Source organism: Sorex fumeus, unplaced genomic scaffold (assembly GCF_029834395.1).
Source record: "Sorex fumeus unplaced genomic scaffold, SorFum_2.1 ptg000003l, whole genome shotgun sequence".
NCBI classification, from domain to species: Eukaryota; Metazoa; Chordata; class Mammalia; order Eulipotyphla; family Soricidae; genus Sorex; species Sorex fumeus.
Genome location: NW_026606060.1, coordinates 28,251,284 through 28,266,777, shown reverse-complemented (window position 1 = coordinate 28,266,777; position 15,494 = coordinate 28,251,284). Strand labels below are relative to the sequence as shown.

General features: G+C 36.9%; 1 protein-coding gene across 2 annotated transcripts in view; it reads left to right on the top strand.

The window, feature by feature from the left end:
- PPFIA2 (PTPRF interacting protein alpha 2) overlaps positions 1–15,494 on the top strand; it is a 500,781-nt gene that overhangs the window by 347,399 nt on the left and 137,888 nt on the right. For both annotated transcript variants that reach the window (XM_056114449.1, XM_056114448.1), the window contains one exon: positions 6,995–7,111. In XM_056114449.1, the coding sequence (XP_055970424.1) occupies positions 6,995–7,111 (117 nt within the window). The remainder of the gene's footprint in view (positions 1–6,994; positions 7,112–15,494) is intronic.

The window sequence follows — 15,494 nt, the reverse complement described above, 5'->3', positions numbered from 1 at the left end:
CTAAGACATAAGCTCGGAGAGAAGAGTCGGAAGTGAGAGAGCTCGGGCTCCAGAGATCCAGAGTCAGAGCCAGAAGGAGAGAGTTTCCAAGATTGGGGCCCAGAAGAGAAGGAGGCAGAGAAAGACAGGAGTGAAGAGGATTGGAATAAACTACTATTGATATAGACCGGCCTGGCCCTCGTTTCTTCTTCCGTCTGCCCTTGGCCAATAGCCGTTCCGATCCAGGCCACACACAGCGGCTCAAGAGCACCGAACGCAAGTGGTGAGACAGTGCCATCCAGTGAGCCCGGGAACACACAACCTTCGGCATGATAAGATTTTACATGTGACAGTTTCTCTCTGCTTCCCGTGTTGTATACTTAACTATTTTCTTGAATTTTCTATGAATGGTGGGAAAGACTTCAACATGTAGTCAAGTTTAGGACTAATTTTCTTCTCAGTGCATAAATTCCCACGTCCTTTCCATCCAGTTTTTCCAATTTCATATAGATCTTTTCCATTCATATAAGCCTCTGCAATTCAAAATTTTATAAAGATTTCTAAAGTATCTTCTACTTGTCAGCCAGAGACCAACACGCTAAAATTGAGTAAACAGATACAATTTTGTGTAAGACACTCAGTATCAAAATTGAAAGGCAATGAACATATATTACAAGATATTAATTATTGAAAAAATAATGATATATATCATAATGATATATATCATTTTTACATTTTATTTTTACCTAATTAAACACTGCGGTTTAAAAAAGCTTTTCATAAAGCAGTTGAGAAGGACATTCAGTGTTCCAACACCATTCCCCCCACCAGAGTGCCTTCCTTCCACCATTGTCCTCATTTTCCAAAATCATCCCAAGCATGTCCTCTTGAAAGCACAACATACTTATTTTATATTGCATGTTACAACTAAATGCCTATTGGAATTATAAAAAAAAAGAAAGAAAATTCATGAAGATATCTCACCAGAGGGTCATTGAGTTCATCCAAGGACTAAGCTGTTTATTGCTAGTTGAGCTTTTTTTATTACTTTGTTTATTGAGCTTAGTTAGTTTCTATGTTACTTTCCCATCTAATATGGTGTATTTCCCTTGGTATGTCTTTATTGTAGAATTTGGGGGTGTCGACCACATTCCACAAACTACAATCTGTAGAACTGAACTGGTGGATTTATATGTTGGTAGCTGTCAGATGTAGGTGTGGCTATCCTTGTTTCCAAAAGCACGAGAGGCTGCCTGCCCCAACTCTGAGAGGACCCTGTTTTGGTATCTCATCAGAGATTAGCTGTGTGCAGTTTGATCATTGTCATGGCAGCAGCTGTGAGGTTTTCAAGGTGGTATCTGGTGCTTTTGCATAGAAACAATTTTGCCTGCTCTCCCCACCCATCCCAATGGTGCCCCAGAGTTTTCTGCCAGAAGTCCACGTACCTATAAATTTTAGCAGCTTGGCTTGTGACTCTTCTGAGGATTACTTGTGAATCTGTAGAACCGGGCAGATGGGTGAGTTGACATGGCATCAGCTGTGGGATATGGGTGTGGCTTCACTGAAGAAACAAATATAAAACTTAAATCTCTAGAAGGAAAATAATCCTAGAGTCCATTTCCAACTGACTTTCATAGAACCTAAGATCAAAAGATGGTAGAAACCAGTCAAGGAAGAGGAAGGGTTTATAGAGAAAATCCTAGATATCCTCATTTGTTTCTCCTTTACTCACAATATTGTCACTCAACACTTCTGAAACAGCCGTTCAGCAGTTTTTATCCACCAACCAAGTCTTTCTGATGTCAGATGGTGACATCAGGCATGTCACGAGCTTAACTTTAAATTAGAGTTAAGTTTAGCTGGAGCGATAGCACAGTGGATCAGGCGTTTGACTTACATGTAGCCAACCCAGGTTCGATTCCTCCACCCCTCTCGGATGGCCCAGTAAGCTACTGAGAGTATCTCTCCCATACGGCAGAGCCTTGGCAAACTCCCTGTGGTATATTGATTTCCCAAAAACAGTAACAAATCTCAAAATGAAGACGTTACTGGTGCCCACTTGAGCAAATCCATGAACAACAGGAGGACAGTGCTACAGTGCTACAGAGTTAAGATTAACTAAACGCCCATAGTGCAAGGACTGCAATGTAAAACAACTCACTTTCCTCACAGGATATCAATCCCAAAATCAAGTTGCCACCCATTCTTCTGACTGTAGTTATACCAGAAGTTCTGGGAACATGTCTTACTGGGTGAGATTAATTTTCCCAAGTAGCTAATAGAAAACAGGACAACTATTCATTGTGTTTACCAGTTTACTGAAGGATATGTAATGAGTAACAACCTATAGAATAAAAGCTTGGAAGATTCTGAGTACAAGCACTCTGTGCCTAAGGAACATCACTCTCCAGCCTCAGGGCTGAGTGCATCAACCTGGATGCCTCTGAAATTCTTTACTCCTTGTTCTATTTTGAAGATTTTATTACATACACCAAATCAGTCTTGAATTTCATTTTCGTATTCTTTCCTGTCTTTTGGGAAGAGGGAGTAGGCAGGACAATTCAAAGCTTGTTCCTTCTGATGTCTTGTCCCCACTCAGGAGTCATTCAAGAGTCAAAGAGACTCACCCAGTCTAAGCGAAGGTGCTTCAGCTTTCTTATCATTTATGAGTTTAGATGAGTTTCAAGAGCTCTGAGACAGAAACCAAGGAGCAAAGACTAAAGTACATACTTTGTATTATCTCTGTAGTAGCACTGTCCTCCCATTGTTCATCGATCTGCTCAAGTGGGCCCAGTAATGTCTCCATTGTGAGACTTGTTACTGTGTTCGGCATATCAAATACATCATGGGTAGCTTGCTAGGCTTTGCCATGGGGGCGAGATACTCTCGGTAGCTTGCCAGACTCTCCGAAAGGGGTGGAGGAATCGAACTCGGGGCGATCGGGTCAGTCGCATGCAAGGCAAATGCTCTATCCACTGTGCTATCGCTCCAGCCCGTGTATTATCTCCAAAAGGACAAAGATGAACCAAATGTGTATATAAACTTAATCTAAATGGAATTGAGTGTTTGTGTATGCCTGTGTATGCAGACCCTTTAAACAAGTAAAGTATCTATGCAAAGATAAAGTTTAATAGGTCATTAGACACCTTCACAATTGTTGTTTCATATGAATATTTCCTGTTGTACTTTATTAGATACTTTATGGTATCAAATATTTATAGTATGGGAACACAAACTTACCACAAATTACCCAGCAATACCACCACCAACACACACATATACACACACAATTCCTCTAGAGAGGAATACTGAATATTAAAAGAAATCAAGAAAATATTTGACAAACCATATTTGACCAGTTTAAAGCATTAGAAAGTTCTGAAATTCCCCTCTTGTTTGAAGATCCATGGTTCTTCAGAGATTTTATACACTAAAAATATGTTCAGAACAATGTCTGTGCGTACATCTTCTTAGGACGACTATAACTTAATGCCATAACAAAGGATTCCAAATAATTCTGTTATAGTACCAGAACTGGGAAAGAAAATGCTTCCTCCCTACCCACTTCCACCTACCATCAACTTCCCTGGTTCAACATGATACCCAAATCTAAACCCATGTAATCTATTTTGATCAAATATAAAGTATAAACATAAAGAACTAATTTTTGATTCCTAATTCATTCTCCTTCTGACCTCTCTTTAAGCCTGTTTGAAATATGGATATTACCTATTTTGCAGATACACAGTTTAGCAGTCTTGGCACATCATAAACACATACTTTCTTATAATTATGTAACATAAGTAACTGATAATAACTGATAAATTGTCTTGCAGTAGAGACTGATCAAAAGTCATTCATCTTACCTACCACATCCTGTCTTTGTACTTACGTTGTTTCATAGTGAGAAATGTAGGCTTCCTTAGATATTCTTCTAGTGAAATCACTTGGGCTTTCCCTTTAACAGCTTTCTCTTTCCACGGGAGCCCTAAAGTCATTTTCTTCTTTCATTCCACTTGTCCTTGTAGATTGGTTCTCCTGTGCTGGTTTCTTGAGTCAGATATTCCTTGAAAGACCTTTGCTACCTTCAGCCCTAGTAATTTCTAGGGGATCGCTTTCAATTTTGAGTATCTGGAAGAGGAACAACTCCCCGAAGGAACTTAAAAAGAAGAATGTTTCTCTCATTTTCCCATGAGCAAAAATAATCACATGGGTTAATACCTAACACTAAATAGATGACGAAGCTCGGATTTCATAGTTTTTTGGAACAATTTGTTAATGAATAAAAATAGTAGAACAAACTAGAATCTCATGTAGACCATCGTTATGTACAGTTTGTGCTTGATTTTGTTTAAAACTTACTTTATATATTAACGGTTGGAAATGATTATTATCTTAGAACAATTTGTCATGTTAGTGATGAGAAAAACTTGAAGATTTTTATTTTTATATATATATGCATATGTTGTTTTCCATTTGAATTTGATATTTATATTGTTTTATAAGTGTTAATTCACCTCTTCTCTTATTCATTCAGTAAACCTTTATAGATGACATACTTTATTTTAGGTGCTATGACATGTTTAAAATTAATCTTACTAAACATTAGAGGCAAAACTGTTAATTGAGAGTTTTAATTTCCCATTTAAATATTTTTGAAATTTCCCTGTTCACTTCTTCTAAGAAGATTAAATAGTGAAAGTAAATGCATAGTATTCTAATGCTCTTTTTTAACCTTTATCTTATTATCTATTACACCATGAATATAATTTCTATAGAACACTCCTTTGTAACATTGATATTTAAAAATCTATAATAAACCCATAGTAAATTTTTGCTATGTGTTAGTGGTGATGTAATTATATTTTTTTGTAAAATATACCCAGATGCTATTTCATTCTTTATTATATTATATTTCATTCTTTTTTGGTATATTTATGTTTATGTTAATTACCATGAAAGGAAGATATTAGGACCTTTCCAAGCATTTTAATATTTATTATCTATTATATCTCTATGCATTTGATTTACATTATTTCCTTATATTATTTATAAACATTGAATTTAATAATTTCTATTAAACACTTTGTTGATAATATATGTTGCTTTATATGAAAAATATTTTATTAAAGTATTCCTCTGAGGGGGCCGGAGCAATAGAATAATGGGTAGAGCACATGGCTGACCTGGGTTCCATCCCTGGAATCCCCGATGGTCCCATGAGCACCGCCAGGATTAATTCCCGAGTGCAGAGCCAGGTGGGGTACTCTCTGTAACTTGCTAGGCTCTCAGAGAGGGGCAGAGGAACTCAACTCGGGTCGGCTGTGTGCAAGGCAAATGCCCTACACATTGTGCTATCACTCTGCCGGTATAGTGCATTATAGACTATTAAGAAGTTTAAATCTATACTAAATAAATTGGGAGAAACATTAAAGTTTTGGAGCTGAGGAGAGAAATAACAAGTTTAAAAAAATGATTTTATTTAGGGTATTGAACATAACTTTGCATGCTCCTCATGCACAAGTTCCCAAGTTTAACCTGCCCATCACATGACAGTTTCCCAGCCCAGCACCGCCTAGTCTGATTTGCTGTTGTCCCTACTCATCCCACCAGAGCTCACCAGCCTGAGCCCTGAACCCTGAACCTTTATGCCTTCGATGCTGGGCCAAGTAGCAAGAAGGATAGCCAAAGAGCTGCTTCCCCACCCTTCAAATCATTAATTATTTTTGGTGAATGCAGTACTTCAAGAAAGAAGAATCTTTACTATTAGCTCAATATCTGGTAGAATAACATTATGAACTGATATAACATATGTTCAAATATGTACAGTCACCTAGTCTCATTAACACATACGTCACTGAGGCAGTTGTAGACAATAATACAAACCCCTGCATCTGGATTTCTCTTGAAAAATTTATAATTTTGGTCTATTTGACTTATTGGCTTTATATTTTCAAAGTAGAAGTATTAGATTATTAAATTTTTTCTGTCTTAAATACTACAAATATTGATATCCCCTTGAACTAGAGATTTAATATGTGTTGAAGCCTAAATATATTTTATTAATATATTTGTCAGGTATAATTTGATAAGACATTTTTTCATGAAATAAATGTTAGGGTAATAGAATGTAAAATATTTTTAAAATAGTCTGTGTAAATATCAAATGTGTCTTTATGTATGAGAGTACTGTAATGGAGAAAGAAATAATTTGAGTGTGTGCTTTTCATGCTGAAAGTCTGTGTTTAGTCATGGTACTGCATGGTTTCCCAAGCATCTTCAGGAGCAACCCCCAAGCACTGTGTCAGAAGCCATCCTCAGGCACCAGAGGGCTGTAGAAAAACAAACACCCACCAAACAGACAAAATACTAGAATGATAGTATCATTATTAAGAGAGAGAGCATGCTGTTTAGTACAGTGTCATGCTCATAAAAATTTGCTGAAAATTCAAAGAATTTCCTTTGAGAAATTTTTTTGGTAAAGTATATTGAGCTCATGTTGCCAATTTTATCTTCGTTAAAATTATGACAATAAGATGAATTTAATTCCAAGTTATCCTGAAAGTGCCATAATGTTAAGTTCGATGCTAGCATTTTCTTGTTTTAAAATTACAGACGTACTATGATCATAGTGTATTGGGTTATCTCATGTTTAATTTTTAAACTTCAATTTTCATATTTTGTTAATTCTTTAAAATATATTGATCCAAATTTTCAATATATGTTTCATACTTAATTTTACAGTACTTCCTAAATTACTGTAACATCAATCATACTATTGATTTAATTAATTTAAGTAACTTGCAACTAAACAGATACATTTCAAAAAGAATATACTGAAGTAAATTTCACTTTTTATAGTTAATAACAAGATGTCTAAATTTCAAATTATTTTTAAAATAATAAGGTGTAGATTTAATGTTTTCCTTCTGAGTTTTTGTTTGTTTTAGTCTCGAACACATTAGCTTTAAGCTCGATTCTAAATTTTAAAGTTGTAAGTTCTTTTGTTTTGCAGATTGTTGCCTTGCGTGAACAAAATGTTCATATACAGAGAAAAATGGCATCGAGTGAGGGATCTACAGAGTCAGAACATCTTGAAGGGATGGAACCCAGCCAGAAAGTCCATGAAAAGGTATGACAGTACAGTATGTTTTCATACCGCAATGTTTTTGCATTCTGTTATATGGCTGAAATATGAAGTTCTTATAATAGAAAGGGTTCTTTATTAAGTTTTGTTAGTCAAAGTTTCATGGTTTTCTTTTCATTTATTTCTCTTGACTGTTTTAAAATATTTTTTCATATGTATTTAACATTTCTCATTGTTCATTTTTCTTGAAGTAATTATATTTATAAATAGGATATATAATAGATGTGCATAGGTGCATATGTATTAATATTTATGATATATGTATATATAAAAATGTATATCCTGGAATTTTCTCCCCTTATCTCTTTTGTCTCTTGATTTGTTATGATGACCAGAAGTCTCTCTCTCTCACAAACACACACACACAAACACACACACGCACGCACGCACGCACACACACACAGTTGTGGTGCTGCCTGGGATTGAGACATATATCTGAGAATATATCTATACACAGGCAATTTGATGTATCTGTGTGTGTGTGTGTGTGTGTGTAAAATCAGTACTTATTAAAGTATAATAACAATGTTTTATTCTGTTCAATTTATGATTTATCTCAAATTTACACCACAAATTGATAATAATTTGACTGTGTTTGGGAAGTCCCCCAGTATACCAGCTAGTGGAAATTTCTTAAAAGGCTTTCTTGAATAATAGAACTTTTACCATTTTTCAGAGAAAAATAATTCAAAAATGGAGAAATAGAACAGTATGTAGGGTGCTCACCTTGCATGCAGCTGACCCAGGTTCAATCCGCTGCATTCTGTATGATCCCCTTAGCATCTCCAGGATTAATTCCTGAGTGCAGAAACAAGAATAACCCTTGAGCATCGCTGGGTGTGTGGCCTTAAAAACAAAAGCAAACTATACAAATGAAGTAGTTTTCCTTACAAGTGGTCTTAGACCCAGGCACAAGTAAACCAGCCACCTCTTGGACCCTTTCTTAGCTGAAATATCTCTTTCTAGGACAATTGGTTTCCTGTATGTCAGTCTAGAATCAGATAGTGATTGCATAGGCATTTCCACATCTTTTGTATAATACGCAGAAACTCTCCTGGATAATAGCATTTAACAAATTATATGCTTAGAGGCTTGATATCTTTGTTCATCAGGACCACATGAATCAGGTAGTTAAATTGGACTCTTTGTGACTATAAGGTAATAAATTGGCCTCTTTGTGACTATAAGGTAATAAATTGGTTTCTTTGTGACTATAAGGAGGTCTTAAAAAATAGAAATTAAAAACAAATGGGCTGGAGCGATAGCACAGTGGGTAGGGCGTTTGCCTTACACGCGGCCAACATGGCCGACCCGAGTTCGATTCCTCCGCCCCTCTCGGAGAGCCCGGCAAGCTACCGAGAGTATTCGATATGCCAGACACAGTAACAACAAAGTCTCCAATGGAGACGTTACTGGGCCCGCTCAAGCAAATCGACGATCAACGGGAGGGCCTTTACCTTTACCTTTACCTAAAAACAAATGACTGGATCACAAAACAAACTGTAGTACTGGGCTTCTTATGAAAAATAACTGAGCGCATTCTTACCTATCCAGCACAAACAAATGGAAGAAATTCTTAGGTTTCTTGCTTTAACTATAAAAGCAAAGGGAAGTAAGCTAACTGGGCCAATTTCCAGAGACAACTATGATTGACATCAGATACTTTCATATACAGCTTCATTATTTTAACCTTTATACAGTGTTTCATGGACTGGATCAATAGCACAGCAGTAGGGTGTTTGCCTTGAGCGCAGCCAGCCTGGCTAATCCGGGTTCGATTCCTCCTCCCCTCTCGGAGAGCCCAGCAAGCTACTGAGAGTATCTCACCTGCATGGCAAGGCCTGGCAAGCTCCCCATGACATATTTAATATGCCAAACACAATAACAACTCTCACAATGGAGGCATTACTGGGCCCGCTCAAGCAAATCGATGAACAACGGGAGGACCATGACCATGACAGTGTTTTATAGAAATATAAACCTATTTATTGAATGTAAGCTATAATCTGATGGCTAAATTTAATAAATCGTAATTAATACATGAATAAAAATATTTCTTTTTACATAATATAAACTGGAATTAATTCAGTAAATAAACCATGCAAGATAATTAAAATAGTTATCATTTACTTAAAGCTCTGTTTAGGAAATAAGCATGGATTTTTAATTATGCCATAAATAATATATACCTTTTCTTACAGAGTTATGAACTCATACATGTCCGGTTATAAAAAAAAACAGCTTTTTGCTCATCTACAATTTTTCTTAGACATTTATAAAATATTTCTGTTCAAGATATTTATAAAACTTGGTCTTGAATTAGAAGAAATATACCTTTTAAAAGGTGAATAGAACTCAGAATCTTGGTACTCTGAACCAATCATTTGATGTTTGAATCATTCTTCTGTATTGCCTTATGATATGTAAAACCGCAGAACTCAGTATATTATTTAGAAAGTGTCTGTAAAATAAAAGTTACAGGTATAGGAATATTGTAGTACTAGAGGATATATTTCAGTTACTGCTTTGGGGCAAAAAAACCCCATAAACCTGCCAGAAAATGACCTGTAAATCCTAGTCACAAAGATTTCTCTTTGTTTAGGCCAGTATAGTGCTTCAATAGCATTGTCAGGGCAGGTTATAGTCAAAGAAGATATTATGTCAGTGGCTTGAGTATTCAGTTCACAAAACAGTTGATAAAAATAGTCTCACAGAATCACTTTAAAAGCACAGTCTGAAACAGGCTTTATTATTCATAGGAAAGTCATTTGATCATGATCACATTTTAAAAACAAAAGGAAAAGAAAAGTAACTGAAACAAGTGTAAGTGTTTCTGTTTTACAAATTTTATCAGTTGTTCTAGAACATAAATTTTCACAGGACAGTAATTATTTTAGAACATTCAATTTAACCTTGTTAGAAAACAAGAACTAAATTTATTATTTATTTTCCATTGCCAGTTGTTCTTGAACATAAATTTTCACAGGACAGTAATTTTTTTAGAACATTGAATTTAACCTTGTTAGAAGATGAAAACTAAATGCATTATTTGATTTCTGTTGCTTTTTTGAAGAGAATTGAATCCCAATTTGTTCAATAAATATACTGCTTTTGTAAAAGAGATGTTGCCTACTCATTAAGTCAGTTATTCCAACTATATCTTTCAGCTACACATGCTATAATATGAATGAGTAGGACACTGGTGTTAGACATTGGTGGAGAATGTTAGACATTGATGGAGACAGATATCTCACAACACAAGTGGAATGAGAACTAAATATGCCTAAGTTGTCATTGCAAGACTATGATAAATATAAAATGGTTTCAGAAAGACTGGTGGAGTTTAAAAGCTAAGAAATTCATGTTGGGAGGAGTCACAGAAGCAGCATGCAATAGTTATTGATTTCATATCTATAAATCTTTGTTTAAATATCATATCTGTCAGTCATGAACTTAATACTTTAATGCTACCTGAGCATCAGTTGCAGATGAATAGTCAAACTTAACATTTTTTCATTTTCATTTCATCATCCTGTTATTCGTCGATTGCCTCGAGCAGGCCCCAGTAACGTCTCTTTCATCCTAGCCCTGAGACTATATTCAAAGCTATTTAGGAGAATGAGACCCATCATTGTTACTGGTATTTGGCATATTTGGTGCGCCATGGGGAGTTTGCCAGACTCTGCCCTGTGGGCAGGCTACATTCGATAGCCTGCAAGTTTGTCCAAGGTAGGAATAAGACAATAAGATGTCATAAAAAAAAAAAAAGTTCTGTTAAGATGTCGCGCGGCCTACTGGAACTTGGAGGATCTGGGTGGAAGATGCTCGACTCCAATTCGAGTAGGCTTGGAGGTCTCGGCCCCAGAACCCGCGTGGCTTTGTCCCTCTGCCAGTACCTTCATGTGTGCGGAGAGTGGTCTCAGCATGGTGGTGGCTGGTCCTGGAGGTCTTCGGCTGCCGGATCCCTGGTCGGGGCGGGGAGGAAAGCTCAACCCGCTCCCCTCCAAGGGGCTCCGGGAAGGAACACCCAGCGCGGGGGCAGAGACTGCACTGTTCTCGTCCGGGATCTGGATTTTATAGTCTCTGAGTCTTGGCCGCTGATGGGATTACACGGCGCCAGGGGGCCAGGTGGTGGGTGTGACCCCCGCCTACTGGAACTTGGAGGATCTGGGTGGAAGATGCTCGACTCCAATTCGAGTAGGCTTGGAGGTCTCGGCCCCGGAACCCACACCCACTTGAGGCAATAAACAAGTAAAAGAGAGTCCATAGGATTATGGGACACATACAGGGCAGGTGAGAAGGACATTCAATACAAGTGGCAGGACGGAGTGCAAGATCCAACCAGTTTGAATAGCTTCAGTTTTTGAAGCAAATGAAATGTTAAGTGTTTTTCATTTAGTGGGAAAGAGCTTCCTTGGAAGTTTTTAAGGACAGAGGAAAGAGGTTACTGGAAACTGCAGTAAGGAGTCCAATTTTAATCTCAGTGTAATTGGGAAACATAAAAAGCCTTCAAACATGGAAATGTGTTAATTAAAATTTTACTTATTTTGGTTTCAGTCACAAGGTTTACATCAGCAGAAAGGTCCATACTACATCAAGTGTAGGTTCCCACACCATGCCCAATATCAAACCATCCTCCATCACAGTCAGTGGTACTTTGAAATATTATTAAACCACAATATCTACACATCTGTCCTACTAAAGGTGTGCATATTTTTCTATTCTGAATTTTACAAATGATGAAATTGAATTACTTTGAAAAGGTTAACAATTTGTCTGAGTAGACCTAAAAGTAGCTCTTTTAACTTCCAGATGTATGCAGTGTTCTCACATTCCTTTGTTCCAGTATGATTTCTTTAGATGTTTAGTTGATTTTTTATTTATATTCTCCTATAACCCAGTTGCATTTGGGGAGAGAGAGTATGTCACAGGATAGTGTTCAGGGGTCAAGAGAATAAACCCAACAGTGTCAGGCAGCCTGGGAGCCATGGAGTGAATTTCAAACCATGCAAGATGTACTTTAATACCTGAGATGTATTCTGACTCAACATCATCTTATCTTTTTTAGTATTTTATTCTTTCACAGTTGTGTGTTTGTGTGTGTACAAGTTAATTTCTGGAGCTGATTCTTCTGTTTAAGGATATGTTTTTTTCTCCATTTGTTTAATTTTTCTCCATAACTTCTTCCTATTAGTTTTTACTATAAATAGATTCTCCAGAGAATGGGCATACAAAAATGTTCACTGCTTTGAGACTTGAACCTGAGTAGTAGTTGCCATCCCTTTGATTTAATGAACTCTGCTCTCTGTTCCTTTATATTCCTTTCTCAGTTGTGCACATGTGATTTAAAAACCTCATCCCTTCTTAACTCATGCCAGGTGCCTAAAAATGCAGATAATAGCTGGTTTCAGATTGTTTGTTGTTGTTGTTGTTGTTGTTGTTTACCACTTCAAGGAGCAGAATCTGTAGCCTGCCTGAACTCCAGTACACCCATCTAAGACGAAAGGAGTGGTCAAGGATGACACAATATCTGAAATTCCATTTAGAGAGACAGGGCTAAAGCTAGGGAGGGAAGTAAACCAAGGCCATGGATTGATAACTAAGTTGTAACATTTTAGTTAGGAGACTAAGAATCATTTGTTATGATTTTGCCTGAAAGTCACTATGAAGATGTTTTTACTAAGAACATATGTTTTACATCTGGAAATTAAACAACTCAATGCTGAATAATGAGTGGATCAGGAAGGAAGCCAAGGATGAAATCTAAAGATACTTGGAAACAAATGAGAATGAAGACACATGCTACCAGAACTTATGGGATGCAGCGAAAGCAGTATTAAGGGGAAAACTTATAGCTCTGCAAGCATATCTCAGAAAGGAAGGAAGGATGCACATAAACAACTTGACTTCACAGCTCAAGATCTTAGAAAAGGATCAACAGAAGGATCCAAAATCAGGCAGAAAAAAAGAGATCATAAAAGTTGGAGCATAAATAAATGACATGGAAACCAAAGAAACTATCCGAAAAACCAATGAAACCAAGAGCTGGTTCTTCGAGAAAATAAATAAGATAGATAAACCACTAGCAACACTCACAAAGAAACAGAGAGAGAGAAACCCAATCAACAGAATCAGAAATAAGAATGGGGATATCACAACAGAAACCAAAGAAATTCAAAAGATCATCAGAGACTACTTTGAAAGTCTGTATGCCACGAAACAAGAGAAACTAGAAGAAATGGATAAATTCTTAGATTCCTGTTATATCCCAAAGCTGAATCAAGAAGATATAGAGTACGTGAATAGGCTTATTAATATCAAGGAAATTGAAACTGTAATCAAAAGTCTTCCCAAAAACAAAAGCCCAGTTCCAGATGGATTCACAAGCGAATTTTTCCAAACATTTAAAGAGGACCTATTGCCAGTTCTTCTCAAAGCTTTTCCAGGAAATTAAAAAAACAGAAACTCTCCCAAACAGTTTCTATGAAGCCAATATCTCTCTAATACCAAAAGGAAACAAAGACACCACAAGAAAAGAAAACTACAGGACAATATCCCTGATGAACACGGATGTGAAGATTCTCAACAAAATACTAGCCAATAGAATTCAACAACTCATCAAAAAGTTCATACACCATGACCAAGTGGGATTCATCCCAGGGATGAAAAGATGGTTTAACATTCGGAAATCAATCAACATAATCCATCATACCAACAAAAGAAAAGATAGCAATCATATGATCATATCAATAGATGCAGAGAAAAGCATTTGACAAGATCCAGCACCAGTTTATGATGAAAACACTTGCCAAAAGGGGGATAGAGGGGACTTTACTCAATTTAGTTAAAGCCATGTACCACAAGCCTACAGCAAGCATCATCCTCAATGGGGAAAAACTGAGAACCTTTCCCCTAAGATCAGGGATGAGACAAGGATGCCCACTCTCTCCACTACTGTTCAATATAGTACCGGAAGTACTAGCAATAGCAATTAGGCAAGAAAAAGATATTAAGGGCATCCAGGTAGGAAAGGAAGAAATCAAGCTCTCACTATTTGCATGTGATATGTTACTATACTTCGAGAACCCTAAAACCTCTACCGAGAAACTGCTAGAAACAATAGACTTGTATAGTAAAGTCGCAGGCTATAAAACCAATATCCAAAAGTCCGTGGCTTTCCTATACACAAATAGTGAAAGAGAAGAAAGTGACATGAAGAAAACAATCTCATTCATAATTGTGCCTCAGGAAATTAAGTACCTAGGAATCAGCTTAGCTAAGGAAGGAAAGGGCCTGTACAAAGAAAACTACAAAACACTACTTCAGGAAATAAAAGAGGACACAAGGAAATGGAAAAATACCCCATGTTCATGGATCTGGACAATTAACATTGTCTAAATGGCAATACTTCCCAAAGCACTGTACAAATTCAATGTGATCCCTATTATGATACCCATGACATTCTTCAAAGAAATGGAGCAAACACTCCTGAAATTTTTATGGAACAATAAGTCCCCACGAATAGCTAACGCAATTCTTGGGAAAAAGAAAATGGGAGGAATCAACCTCCCAAACTTCAAACTCTACGACAAAGCAGAAATAATTAAAACAGCATGGTACTGGAACAAAGGCAGAACTTTAGACCAGTGGAACAGGGTTGAGTATACTGATATCTCCCCACAAGCATATGATCGTCTAATCTTCATAAGGGGGCAAGAAAAGTGAAGTGGAGCAAGGAAAGCCTCTTAACAAATTGTACTGGCAAAACTGGATGGCTACATGCAAAAAAGTGGGCTCAGATCTCTGCCTAATGCCATGTACAAAAGTAAGATAAAAATGGATTAAAAACCTCAACGTCAGACTGGAATCCATAAGGTGCATTGAAGAAAAAGTTGGAAAAACCCTCCATGATATTGAAGCTAATGGTACCTTCAAAGATGTCACACCACTGGCCAAACAAGTGAAAACAGAGATAGTTAAATGGAACTATCTTAAACTAAGAAGCTTCTGCACCTCCAAAGAAACAGTGACCAAAATACAAAGACAGTCTACAGAATGGGAAAGGATATTCGCCAAATACACATCCAACAGGGTGTTGATATCAAGGATATACAATGTACTGGTTGAATTCCACAAGAAAAAAACATCCAACCCCATTAGAAAATGTTGTGACGAAATGAACAGAAACTTTTTCAAAGAAGAAATCGAATGGCTAAAAGGCACATGAGAAAATGCTCTACATCATTAATCATCAGGGAGATGCAGATTAAAACGACAATGAGATGTCATTTCACACCTCAGAGAATGACCCACATCCAAAAGAACAAAAGCAACTTGTGTTGGCATGGATGTGGCGAGAAAGGGACCC